The following is a 14,019-nucleotide window of genomic DNA, read 5'->3' as shown; positions in this document are numbered from 1 at the left end:
AGAGCATACTTTTAGGAAAACAAAACAAAACAAAACAAAAAAACAGCGAAAGTGATCTATACTCCTCTCTTTTATTCTGTCTCTCTCCTAAAAATATTATCTGTCATCTGCAAACATATTTTCAGTCTCTTCATGATGTCTCATTCATCTTCCTGTCTGTGTACCTAAAGTTTACATGGACTTAATTATTGCAGTTTTATATAAAAAAGAACAAACAAGTAAGAAATTATAATTCCACATTTCTATGAATTTCTCAGTTATTCTGTCCATTGAATTTCTATGTAAATTCTAGACTGAGTGTGTCAACTTTTGATACTCCATAATATTAATTGCATTAAATTTAATTCATGTGCCAATTTAAGAAAATATACAGTTAGGTGTTTCATTGGAATGAAAAGAATGCCTATTGGTTAAGAGGAATTGTTGCACTTGAAAAGGACCTTGGTTTGCTTCTCAGCACCCACCAGGCAACACACATCTATCTTTAACTTCAGTTCTAGAGGATCTAGCACCTTCTGTAGCCTCTAACGGTACCAGGCATGCAAACTGTGTACTTACATACATGCTGACACAACACTCATGCATTTAAAAGTATTGTTAAGGCAGCCTTGCTGAAGTTAATCATCAGTTCTAAGACTTTTTGGGTAATAGCTTTGGAATTTCTTATGTATCAGAACATATCATCTGCCTAACTGAGTGCTTCTAGCTAAATCCGTTCATAAATTATTCTATCTCTGTGACTGGAGATCCCAGAAATCTCAAAATAACATAGGAAATTAGGAAAATTATTTTCCTGCTGTCTATTTTCAGTGTTTTTCTTCCATGATTTATTTCCTATTTTCTTCTTTTGTCTTAGTGCTCTAGGATTCCCAGCACTACACTGAAGAGTATTGCAGAGAGTGAGCATCCTTGTGTTGTTTCTGGTGTGCTTTGGATTTTTCCCATTTACCATGATGCCAGCCATAGCCTTAATATGTAAAGCCTTTATCGTGTTGAGTAATTTTCCCTCTATCGCTAGCCATCTCATCACTTTTAATACAAAGAAAGTGATTTCTTCCATAGGACGTTTTGTGTATATTTAAGATGAACATATAGTTTCTATCTTTGTGTCCATTTATATAATGAATTAGGTTTAATGATTTACACATATTGGACCATCCTTGAATATCTGAATGAAACAAACTTGATTATGATGAATCGCTCTTTTAATCTTGGATTCACTTTGCAAGTATTTTATCGAGCTTTTTTTCATCTATGTTGATCACATAATATACAGTGTTTGTTGTTGTGTCTTTATCTCATTTTGAAACCAGTGTAAAATATTTTGAAAAGATTCCTTCCTTTCCGATTTTGTTGAATAATTTAAGTAGCAATAATCTTGTTGGGATATATGAGTAATTTTACGCAATTTTTCAATACTTGGTAAAATTCTGCACATAAAAAATAAATAAAAGTATTGTTAAAGAGATTCATATTACAAACACAGATAGCTTCTTTGTTCATTTGTATGCTCTTTAATGTACAAGGCCTATTCTGCTGTCCTCAGTGTATGTGGAATATTTTTTTTTCTTTTTCTTTAGACTTCTGTCATACAATACATCCCAACCACATCCTCCTCTCCCTCCACTCTTCCCAGCACTGTCCCCCCAACTCCCTTATTCCCAAATCCATTTCTCCTCCATTTCTTTTCCAAGAGCAGAACTCTTTTTGCATCAATGTCCATGAGGGAGATTGGTCTGTAGTTCTCTTTCTTTGTTGTATCCTTGTTTGTCTTATGAATCAGGGTAATTGTAGCCTCATAGAAGGAGTTTGGTAATGTTCCTTCTGTTTCTATTGTGTGGAACAATTTAAAGAGTATTGGTATTAACTCTTCTTTGAAGATCTGGTAGAATTCTGCATTGAAACCATCTGTTCCTGGGCTTTTTTTTTTTTTTTTGATTGAGAGACTTTTAATGACTGTTTCTATTTCCTTAGGGGTTATTAGTCTATTTAAATAGTTTATCTGGTCTTGATTTAACCTAGGTATGTGATACCTATCCAGAAAATTATCCATTTCTTTTAAATTTTCCAGTTTTGTGGAGTAGAGGTTTTTTTTTTTTTTATTTTGCAATACAGCTCAGTTCTATATATCAGCCACGGATTCCCTTGTTCTCCCCCCTCCCGCCGCCCTCACCTTCCCCCCAGCCCACCCCCTATTCCCACCTCCTCCAGGGCAAAGCCTCCCCTGCGGACTGAGATCCACCTGGTAGACTCAGTCCAGGCAGGTCCAGTCCCCTCCTCTCAGGCCAAGCCAAGCGACCCTGCATAGGCCCCGGGTTTTTTTACTCAGATTTTCTATTTCCAGCATTCCCTCTGTTTGTGTCTTTTTCATTGTTTCTATTTCCCTTTTCAGGTCTTTGACTGTTTCCCTCATCTGTTTCATTGCTTTTTCACGGTTTTCTTTAAGGGATTTATTGTTTTCTTATGTTGTATTTGTCTTTTCCTCTAGTTTTTTTTATAGATTTCTTCCCATTTTTGTTTGACTTTTTATTTTTTTATTGATATCTTCCCCTTTTTGTTTATCTTTTCCTCAATTTCATGTTTTGAATTTTCTTTAAAAGCCTCTAGCATCTTCATGATGCTATTCTTAAGGTTGCTTTCCTCTGCTTCTTCCACTTTTTGATGTTCAGGTCTTAGGGTTGGAGGAGGGCTAGGTTCTGGTGATGCTGTATTGCTCTTTATGTTGTTATATGTACTTCTGCCTTGACATCTGCCCATCTCCTCATGGATTCATTCTTGGTCTTATCAGAGCTCTTGGTCCCATCAGAGCTGACATATTTGGCTTTTCAGGAAGCCTCTCTTGATCCAATGAGAGGTGGCAGATTCTACTTCTCAGAAAGCCACTCTTGGTCTAATCAGGGTTGGCAGATTCCCTGTCTCCTGAGTTTACTCTTGGTCCAATGATGGCTCTTTGTCCAGTGAGAGCGCTCTTTCTCTGGGCCAGGTGGGAGCTCTCTGGGCTAGATGAGAGCTCTCTGGGCTTGATGTGAGCTCTCTGGGCCAGATGGGAGCTCTGAGCCAGATGGGAGCTGGGGGTTGGTGTCCAATTCTCAGGAAGTGGGGAGGAGTATCTTGGGCAGATGGGTGTGGGGACAGGGCATGTAGATTGCAGGGTCCACTGGGGGATCTTGGAGAAGGAGAACCTTCCTGTGGGAGCCCTGCTGCTGGCCAGCAACTGGGGCCAATTTGGGCAGGTCTTCCCAGGGAAAGGCTGGTGCCTAGGGATGGGACCTAGGGGCAGGCCTCCCTGGGTATGTCACCCAGGTGCTCACCTCTGGTCTAGATGGGAGTTCTGGGCTGCATGTGAGCTGGGGGCTGGTTTCCAGTTCTCAGGAAGTGTGTGTGGGGGGGTCTATTTATTTATTTTAAATTGTACATTTTTTCTTTTTCTTTTTCATTTTATTGAAAAGAGATTTTTGGTAGTCCCAGTTGCAGGCCAGCAGGCACGACTCCTGAGGGGAGACCCGCCCTCCCCATAATCTACAAGTAATCTCCCTGTAATCTACAAGTCCCATTCTGTCCCACAAACCACCCATCCACCTCATTTGCTCCCTGAGACACAGACTGTGCCAGCTTCATTTGGATCAAGAGGTGAGTGACAGTTCTCCCAGCCAGTCAGCCCAGTCTCTAGGCCCTGGAGCACAACATGTGCCCCACCACTCCCAACATTGCAGCCTCCATTGCAGGAAAGCAGGCAAGACTCCTGTAGGCAGACTTTCCCACCACCACCACCCCACGTTGGACCCTGAAATCTTCACATGTCCCACTCTATCCCCCAAACCCACCCATCCCCCAAGATCCAGAGGATCCCTGAGACAAAGACACTACCAGCACCAGTTGGACCAAGAGTGCCTCCCTGAGACACAGATATCACTTGTACTGATTGTAGAAATAGGTAGGCACCAGTGCAAGAATACATTCAACAACATAAGTGTAATATGACACCACCAGAATGTAGTGCAACAGAGAAATCAAGATATTATCCACATTACTTTTCTCCTTTGTGTGTATGAAGATTTGCATAAAAGTCTCTGATACTTATTTAATTTCTAGTTAATATTTAAAATATCAGTCTAATGCAAAGATTCCTATTTTCTCCAGTAAGTATATTAGGGTAATTTTTGTGTTTTTCCAACACTTCTAGTCTGAACAATTGATGTCTCATGAAATTGGATTCAATTTATAATCATCTGATCCCTTCCTGCTTATAAAATTTCATAGTTGAAAAGTTTAGATTAAAAAATTGATTTTCTCTTAAATTTGTGAAATTTAGAAGTTTTAGCTGTTTCGAGTTATTAAGTAATACATTCCTTCTATGATATAAGAAATAATCTATTATGCAACTTTATCTACATAAATCCACAGAGAGTTATGTGTCCATATTTCTACATAAAAGTATATGAATATAAATATTAAATGTTATAATGCTATTTCAAAAATCCTTTTATATATTTTCTTTCAACTGAATTTCCTTACATTAAATACAATGAGTTAGAACACCTGAAAGACAATTTACATGCAGATGTTTCCAAAAATTGAATCTTCTGCTTTTGACTTCCAAGTCTCTTAATAGAGTCCCCAAGTGAGAAAACTGGAGTAGAAAATAATTATCTCTGAAGTATACTTTCAGCAGAATTAGTGAAGATGAGGGGATAACAGGAGAAATAATTATAAATATATTACATCCTCATTAAGTCACACAGTGAGCATAAAAGGAGGAATGACATTTATACACAGCGATCTTTAATAGTATGTACTCACCCATAAGTGGATAGTACATGTGAGGGAAGGGATGTCCAGACTCCAACCCACAGCTCCAGAGAGGCTAGCTAACAGGGAAAGACCCTAGAAGGGACACATGGATGGCCCAGTGAAGGAGAAGTGGGTAAGATCCACATGAGCAGACTGGGAGTAGGGTGATGGCTGAAGCCAAGGAGTGGGGTATGAAACAGGAGGGTCGAGCTGGAACAGAGACGAAGGGCAGGGAGGGAGATGCCACGGTAGATAAGGACGTCATGGGAATAGGAAGAGACAGGGTGCTGGGGAGGCTCTCAGGAATCCACAAGGATGACCCTACCTTGGAGTGCTGGCAGTGGCCTAGAGGGTGCCTGGACTGGTCTACTCTGGTGACCAGTCTAGTGAATACCCTAATCATCATCATAGAGCTTTGTCCAGTGACTGATAGAGGCAGATGTAGAGATTCATGGCCAGGTGCCAGGCTGAGCTCCAGGAATCCAATAGATGAGAGACAGGAGGGATTCTGCAGGTGGGGGACGTGGAGATCATCATGGGAAGATGACTGACCACACCAGTGGAAGTCCATGAACTGTAGACTAGTGGCTGTGAAGCACCTATAGGACTGGACTAGGCCCTCTGGATATGGAACATGGTTGTTTGGCTTGAACTGTTTGGGGGCACCCAGGCAGGGAGATCAGGATCTGTCCCTGGTACATGGGCAGGCTTTTGGGAACCCGGTGACAGTGATGTGATGCCTTGCACAACCTTGGTGCAGTGGGAAGGGGCTTGGACCTGCCTAGGCTCAGTGTGCCGGGATCTGCTGACTCCCCATGGGAGACCTTAATTTGGGGAATCTGGGGATGTAGGGAGGGAGGGCTGGAAGGTGGGAGGAGGGGGGATCTGTGGGTGGTATGTAGAGTGAGTAGAAAATTTCCTAATAAAGAAAAATGAAAAAAAAAAAACTTTTTCTTTTCCTGAAAACACAAATATCTTCCTGTTCCCAGTTTTCAGGAACGCAGATGGCTTTCTATGAAACTTCTTGTTACACAGATGCCACTGTTGCCTTCTGGACTAAAGTTAAGCTATAACCCTTAATCTTGCATTGTTTCCTATAAAATTGCTCAATTAGGGACACAGCCATGACATGTAAGAGTTAGAATAAGAGAAAGTAAAAGACTGTAATATTGGCCAACTACAGAGGGACAAATGGAAATAAGTAAGGGCTGCAAATTAACTATTATTGTGTTGCAGGCAGATAATAGTATCAACTCAGCTTCAAACCACTGCATTTCACAAAAATTTCAAAGATCATTATTGAGATACCAATTCCCTGTATTAAACCAATCCCTTCTTGAATGTCTACAAGATCGTCTGTTTTGCTATATGATTCACAGTTGGTAAATAAAACATAATGGGTGGCATAACTGTTAATTTGTCAAAGGATCTGGCACATAACAAGCCTTAATGAATAAGGTTTATTAGGATAAAGTGTCTCAAGACCAGGTTCCGTGACTTTGTCTGAGAAAGATTTAAAAATAAATAAATAAACAATGTATTTTATTCAGTGTAAGAGGAGCTAGACAGATTGTTTAGTGGTGGAGAATAGTTCCTGCTCTTGCAGAGGATATAAGTTGGTTGCCAGCAACCACATGGTGCTTCAGAACAATCTGCCACTCCAGTTCCAGGTAAGCCAACATCCTCTTCTGGCTTCCAATGGCATTTGACCAATACCTGCTGCACATAACATATGTGCAGGCACTCATAAAATCAAAATTAACAAATCTTTATATATATATATATATATATATATATATATATATATATGTATATACATGCATATATATATATATATATATATGAAGAGAATAAATTGCCTTCATTAAAAACTGAAGAGAAGGGTATTCTGTCACAAGCCTTTAATCCCATTACTCAGGAGGGTATTCTTCAACGTTTAAGAGCACTGGCTCTTCTTCCAGAAGAAACTGATTCTATTCCCAGCACACATATGGTGGCTCACATCTGTTTGTAACTCCAGTTCCAGGGCTTCTGACACTCTCTCTCACACATATATGCAAGTAAAACACCAGTGCATGTGAAAATAATTATGTATTTAAATAATGAAGCCCATTTGTTAAAAAAGAAATTAAAAAATAACTGTAGAAGAAATTCTTTAATGGGGTAGCTTGAAAGAAGAGTAATAATGATAGAGAAGGCTCTCATGAGAGGGATGGCATATGGGGTGATATCCCCCAAAGAAGTGGTTTCATAGAAAGGCACCAAAGGGGATATCTAGGTTTTATAAGCTTTAAATTGTTTGCCTTGTGATGTAAGGAGTCTAAAATGGCATAGTTGGTAAAGAACGTTGAGAGTCCAAGTTTGATCATGAATTCACTTGAAATTGTAAAACTACAGTAGGACATGGATTCTTAACTCTGTTCGTGGTAGAAAGCTGCATGGGGATATGATGTATAGCAGGGTTTCTTCAGGATGAGGATCTGGTTTTCTAAGACTCACTGAAGGCTTAAAGTGACAGACCAATATTCTAACCCCACCTGGTGCTGCAACTCAGAGAAATAAAACACAATAAACACTAAGATAAAGAAATCAGTGAGAAATCTTTTCATATCTGCACTACTGGGGCTAAGAGAGAATAAAGACAATTTCTGATACAGGACCTTTACTCAACTTTCCCATCCAAGTTTCCTAGAGAGCTTAAATGCCTATCAGTATCAGAAGATATTGTTAGATGGTAAAGATGCTGAGAGAAACAGATGTGACATTTCAGCCTCTGTATCTGCTGACCCTGAGTGATTTATATTATGAGTTCTAGAAGGCAAGTTTAATACTATTGACAGTAATAAGATGTAATAGCCTCAGACTCCTAACGTCTAACCTTTATTTTTAAATTATATATTACCTTTTAAATGAGTCACATAAGCACAATACCCTAAAGAGAATTAGAAACATACATAATGTGTATCAAAATTATCTTTAAATTTGTATCAATAAAGCAAAATCTGTAACAATGTAAAATATTTTGAGATTAATAGTTGTTTTTTGGAATAAAGTAGATTCAGTAATGTACCCTTTTATCTCATTGTTTCTATATCATATCCATCTTTTTTCCTTTAGAAAAAGATCTTTGAATTTATCTCTTTCGTTTAGCTTTCTTTTTTACTATGACCAAAAACAACTTGTTACCAGTCCCCCTAAACAATGACAGACCTTCATAATCCATTGAATAACCAAAACCCACCCATTCCCCATCTTTTTGGAACATAGGTGTCATTATCCAGACTACATCCTGTTTTCTATGTGCACTAGTATCTTTGCGTGAACCTTGAAAAAATCAGTATAATTGTTAAGTCTTCACTGGAGTAGTTTGTAAGGTTGAACCATACCAGCCAGCAACCTTGAAGCTATTTTAGATTAAGAATTCTAAGGAGACTGTAACAGGCACTTCAAGATGTTAGATCACCTGGGCCATCTATTTTCATTGGTGTCTAGTCTCCTTGTTCTGAAGAAACAAAAAAATTTAAAGGTAACATACATTTCTGTATTAATATGAGTATAGAATGTATGTTGTACAGAAGTAAGCTAAAGATAATTTTTTGTTTTATGTTTGAGCAGGCAAAATATACATTACATGTTTTGAAGTTTTTCTAGTTTATTTATTTATGTCTATAGTCAGGATTTTCAGGGATTCTTCCTTGATTAAACCTGATCCATATCAACCTGGAATGCACCCATATATTCTCATTTACTGGGGAAATAAAACTATAACCTCTTCAACAGAGCAATACATGCTTTCACTTCCATTTTGAAGTCAAGATATTTTTAAAATATATAGGCTAGTTTAATATAGCAGCTTTCATAATCCAGTGTCTCTTAGAAGCCAAAAAATTGAAAAACAACACAATAACATATAGGATCAAGACTCCCTGTGTATTTTCCATCTCCTCATGGCATATATATATATATTATATTAAAGTTTTATATATATATATATATATATATATATATATATATATATATATATATATATATAACTATTTCTTTTTCAAGATTTTTCTTTGCTATTTTTAAACTGTTTTTATTTTATGATGATGATGATATATATATTTTTTTTTTCTGTCCCTATCCTATGTATATTTTGAAACACACTTCAATTTGTCTAGAGGTTTTCTTCCATCTGGATCTGTCTTTACTGAGCATCTGTATTGTTCTTTGACCACATGAGATGAATCTTAAACTGCCATGTTAGTCACTAGCAGGCTCAGCTTAGTGCATGCCTTAGTGAGTGGCATTGGCAGCCAGCTCCTCCCCACTTGGTTCCTTAAGAGCTTAGCTTTATGGTGGAGATATCGGTAGGAGCCACATTACTGCCCCAGCTCTGGGAAGATGTTGGATCCACTCTGCCACCAAGCAGCTTGCTTCCTACTGCTTATAAACCCCATTTAAGTGTTCAGTAGCAAGGCCTCTTCAAAGAGTCAGGCTGGGTTTGCTGCTAGAACCTAGCCAAGGAAGCTACCTTTTTTTTTTTTTTTTTTTTTTTTTTTTTAAGGAGCTGAGCCTCTGCTTGTTGCTAACACGATAGCCTACCTGATAAAAGACAGTTATCTAATCAGTAATCCATTTTTGGCTCCATTTTTGTGTGCTTGGAATCTTTTTTTATGCTTTTTTTGGGTCTTATGTGGAAATTCCAGCCCTACATTTGAACGCTTTTTGTATGTGGACATTTCTATCCCACCAGCCAATTCCCAAATAACCACACAAAGATTTATGATTAATTATTATAAATGCTTGACTGATAACTCAGTCTTGTTACTAACTCTTACACGTTAAATCAACCCTTATTTTTTAATCTACACTGCCATGTACATTGGTACCTTTTCTTAGTACAACAAGTTTATTACTTGCTTCCTCTGCATCTCTTTGTGACTTTCCAGACTCTTCCTCTTCTACTTTGCTCTCTCTTTTTGTCTGCCAGTTCTGCCTGACCTCTACTGTCCAGCAATTGGTCATTCAGCTTCCTAATTAAAACAATCACAGTGACATATATTCACTGTGTTAAAGAATATTCCACACTACATGATTTTATTTGATGTATCCCCAATGTATGAAATAATATCTATGAATAGGGACAGAATGTATTTGTAGGACTTCACACACTTTCCACACTTTTGCATCTATGTTTAATAAGCCTTCTTTTTGCCAATCTTTCCTTATTTCTTTATAGCAAGAAGTGGGATGAATGTTTGTGTTTTGACAACTGTGATTCTGACTGTATTTGCATGATTATTCATTTTTCTCTGAGTGCACAGAGTGAGGTACACTCAAAGCTTTGGCTTTCCATATGTTTTGTTTTCTAAATGCACTAGCATTTACACTGATCATCCTTGTAGTTAGTCCTCTAGGCTCTGACTTGGTCTATTACACTTCGCTCCAGCAGAGGGCAATACTAAAATACATTTATCTGGGTTTATCCAACCCTAGTGGTCATTGCTGCTTGGTCTTTGAGGAAAATTGCATCAGGACTTTATTTATTTGTGTGTACTCGCACTTAAATTTACAATCTAAGGAGTTAGATGTGACATCCTGATGACCCAGTCTCCATCCTCCCTGCTGGTATCTCTATGACACAGTTATCTTCACATGTCAGGCAATTCAGAATACTAATATTTACTTTTGCTGATATCAGAAGAATCCAGGGAATGTTCCAGAGATCTTATCTGTGATGCATTCCATCTTGGGTTCCCATCAGGGTTTTTTTTGGCAATGATTCTGAAATAAATTTGGCCTTCACCATCAGAGCCTGGTGCATGAAAATGCTGCAACTTACTAGTGGCAACAAAGCTATAATACCCTCCCACAGTGCTTCAGTTGTTCTTCCTGGTCTCCCACCTGCTGACCGCTTCTCTCATATGTGGTCAGGTTTTGAAGATTACTGAGAAGTTTTGGTGGAAAGGCCCCAGGAAACTGATGTTTACATAGATTTGCATACTTAAATCTCAACCCACAAAGGACATATATGATAATGTCTCTAATGATTCTCTAAGAAGATAAGTTTTTCACTTAAATTATCTAGGTGAGCATGGGGTGTGATCTATACAGGAAAATAAAAGCCGCTATATACATTCATGTAGCAATCATTTCAAGACACGCAATGGGAATCCAAGTAACACCTGTGATTTTACTTGCCAGGTCTTAGTATCATGAAAATTTCTACTAGAATCATTGGATTCCCTGATGCTATTCTGAACTCAGAACTCCCTACTTTGAATGCACAGAATGCCTAACCATGCTGTCTTTAGACCTTCTCAGGCAGCCTATTATTCCTTCTGAGTATTGGCAATAAAAAGCCAACCGTAGTTCTTGTCATGGAATGATATGAATGTTGATGATGAGGGGAATATTTATAACATGTATGTGTATACTTTGAGGTATTGTCAGCAAGAATCAGATTGATAAAAAGAGAAACTTCATAGAGTCACAGAGCAGATTGAAACTGAGCAATTTTATTAACTATGTAGAAGTCTTTTGGGAACTTAATGACTAGATGGATTATACAAAAATGAAGATATAATTCTATTTTCTCTCACTAGAGGAAAATTTTCCTGTGATCTATTTTGATGCATCGAAAATTTTTTCAGAGTTAAAGTGAATTAGAGAACAGATACACTGCAATAGCATATCATCCCCTGAATGAAATTTCCTCAGTAGATAGTTCTTGGAGCTTCTGCTTGTCATCCAGAAGAAGGAGGTGTTGTTTGCTGTGAGGTCTATTGTGCATGATTTTCAGTTTTGATTGATATGCTTTGTTCAATGTGTATATCTTTTTCCCATGATGTATATGATTGCAACTATATGTGTGGTAGATCATGCATATGTGTAAGATAATAAACAAGAAGATATACATAAAGTGTTATTTTAAGGACACTGTTAGCTGTGTAAAGTCAGTTGTAGCCTGAAATGGTTGACAAAAGATACTTAATCATATTTTTCTAGGTAGATTTGGCCATGCTAAAGGCTGCTATGATGATGTCATATGTTGGAATGATCTGATTGCTTTGTTGGAAAGTGGTGTGGATGCACCTTGATGACATGATTGTGCAGTTGCCAGTCAGCTTCCTTCCTCTCTATGCATCCTGCTTGCAGATAAAGGTATAAGCTCTTAGCTACTCTTCTAGGGCTATGTCTTCCTGCCTGATGCCTGCTTCCTACCATGTTGGTCATGGACCAACCTTCCAAAACAGTAAACTCCCAAATTAAATGCTTCCTTTTATAAATTGTCTTTGTTGTAGTGTTTTGTCATATCAATAGAATGGTAACCAAGACTAGTAAGGAGAGAAATAAATAAATACTTCATAGAGGAAAGCCTCCATTCCTTCATGCATATGATATGAGAATTGACAAGCTGTCTGAGGAGACTTTGGTCAGGAAGACTTACTTTCATTAAGAAATGGGCTCTCAATTCTGATAATAACCTGTTCCCAATATTAGTTTGTGAGAATAATAGGTATTTAGGATTTTTAAATATTTAAGACTTACTTATTTTTATTTTATGTGTTATGTGTTGTGGTTATATTTTATTTATGCTGAAATGTGGTGATATTTTATTTGTATGTTAATAAATAAAGTTTGACTGGAGATAAGAGGAATTACCAAGCCATTAACACAAAAGTCAGGCAGTGGTAGCACACACACTTAATTCGATCACTTGGCAGGCAGGGTCTCTGTGTGTGTTGAAGAGCCAAGCGTGGTGACACACGCCTTTAATCCCAGCACCAACCATAGAGTCCTGAAGGTCTGTACAGACAGGCATTGATAAGGAAGTGAGGTAACTGGGCTAAGATAGCCAATGAGAGGGCAGAACAGCAAGACAATAAATGCACTGGTAGACAGGAAGTAGCTCTCTTTGGAAGCTATGGCGTGATGAGTAAGATTAGCTGATGGCTCTCACTATTTCCCTGATCTCTAAGGCTTTCACCCCTATATTTGGATTCATTTTTCTTATTTAATAAGACTGCTTAGAAACTCATCTTACAATGTATGTTGGTGTTTTGCATATATGGGTGCAATGACCTCAGAGGCTAGGAAAAAGGACATAGAACAGTTTGTCTGATCCCTATATAAAAACCTCACATTGGCCTTTTACTCCAGGCAAAGAGAAATACAGTAACACTGTCAGCAGCTGGAGATACCAGAACTTGCAATTGGGGCAGCCTTGGCTCTCACTTCTGCTTCCTTGGGAGGTTTATGTCATGGCTTAAATCACTGTGGGAGGGGTACTGTAATGCTGTTGACAGTAATAGGTTGCAAAATCTTCAAGCTGCAGGCTACTGATCTTGAAAGAATACTGTGTGCCAGATCCACTGCCACTGAACCTTGATGGGACCCCATCTGCCAAGCTGTTAGCACCATAGATCAGGAGCTTAGGAGGTTTCCCTGGTTTCTGCTGATACCATGCTAAATACCCATAAATGTCCTCACTTGCACGGCATGTAATGGTGACACTGTCTCCCAGAGATGTAGACAGGGAGGCTGGAGACTGGGTCATCTGGATGTCACATCTGGCTCCTGAGGTTGGAAAATAGAAAAGAAATCTCCATAAAATTAATCCTGTTAGATGAGGACTTTCCCAGAGACCAGGCAGCACTGACCGCACTCAACTGAATAAATTTCCAATTCTGTCTTTATTACCTGTAAACCAGAGCAGCAGAAAACCCAGGAGCTGAGTAGGGGCCCTCATGTCTGTGCTGTGCCCTGTGTGAGGCTGACTCCAGTACAGGGTGTGACCTGATTATGAAGCAGTTCTCAGGACAGTGGGCTGTGCTCTGGGCAGATGCAAATTAGTGATCACTGGGCACAGCCATAAGATTGGTCAAGTCAGTAACTTATTACAGGCATGTAGTCCTCTTATGTCTCAGATCAGAAAGACAGAACAGGTTTATTTGTAGGGAATGTGCTCCACTCCAAACAACAAAGAACAGTACTAGTTTATGCGTTACACCTTATTTTGATTTCTGTCATGTTTAATGCAAAATTTCCTTGTTATTTTCCCCCATTGTATCATGTCAGATATGGTACTGTTCTAGACAGCACATATATGATTATAAATTCTTTCATAGGTAGCTGAAAATGTTATTGATGTCAGGCAGCATCTTCTGTTTTCTTTTTTTTTTTCATTCACTGCTTATTTGTGAAACTGAATTTTAGTTAAAGCATTTCTCCATTCCCTTT

General features: G+C 38.4%; 1 gene segment (V, D, J or C); it reads right to left on the bottom strand.

Moving 5' to 3' along the window:
- Positions 1-13,045: 13,045 nt before the first annotated feature.
- On the bottom strand, positions 13,046-13,547 carry LOC131907021 (immunoglobulin kappa variable 1-39-like). The segment is given in 2 exon segments: positions 13,046-13,356; positions 13,480-13,547. Coding segments are annotated over 2 exon segments (360 nt in total).
- Between the last annotated feature and the right edge of the window lie 472 nt (positions 13,548-14,019).

Source organism: Peromyscus eremicus, chromosome 3 (assembly GCF_949786415.1).
Source record: "Peromyscus eremicus chromosome 3, PerEre_H2_v1, whole genome shotgun sequence".
NCBI lineage: Eukaryota > Metazoa > Chordata > Mammalia > Rodentia > Cricetidae > Peromyscus > Peromyscus eremicus.
The sequence above is the reverse complement of the archived record's forward strand: the minus strand, read 5'-3'. Positions and strand labels throughout refer to the sequence as shown.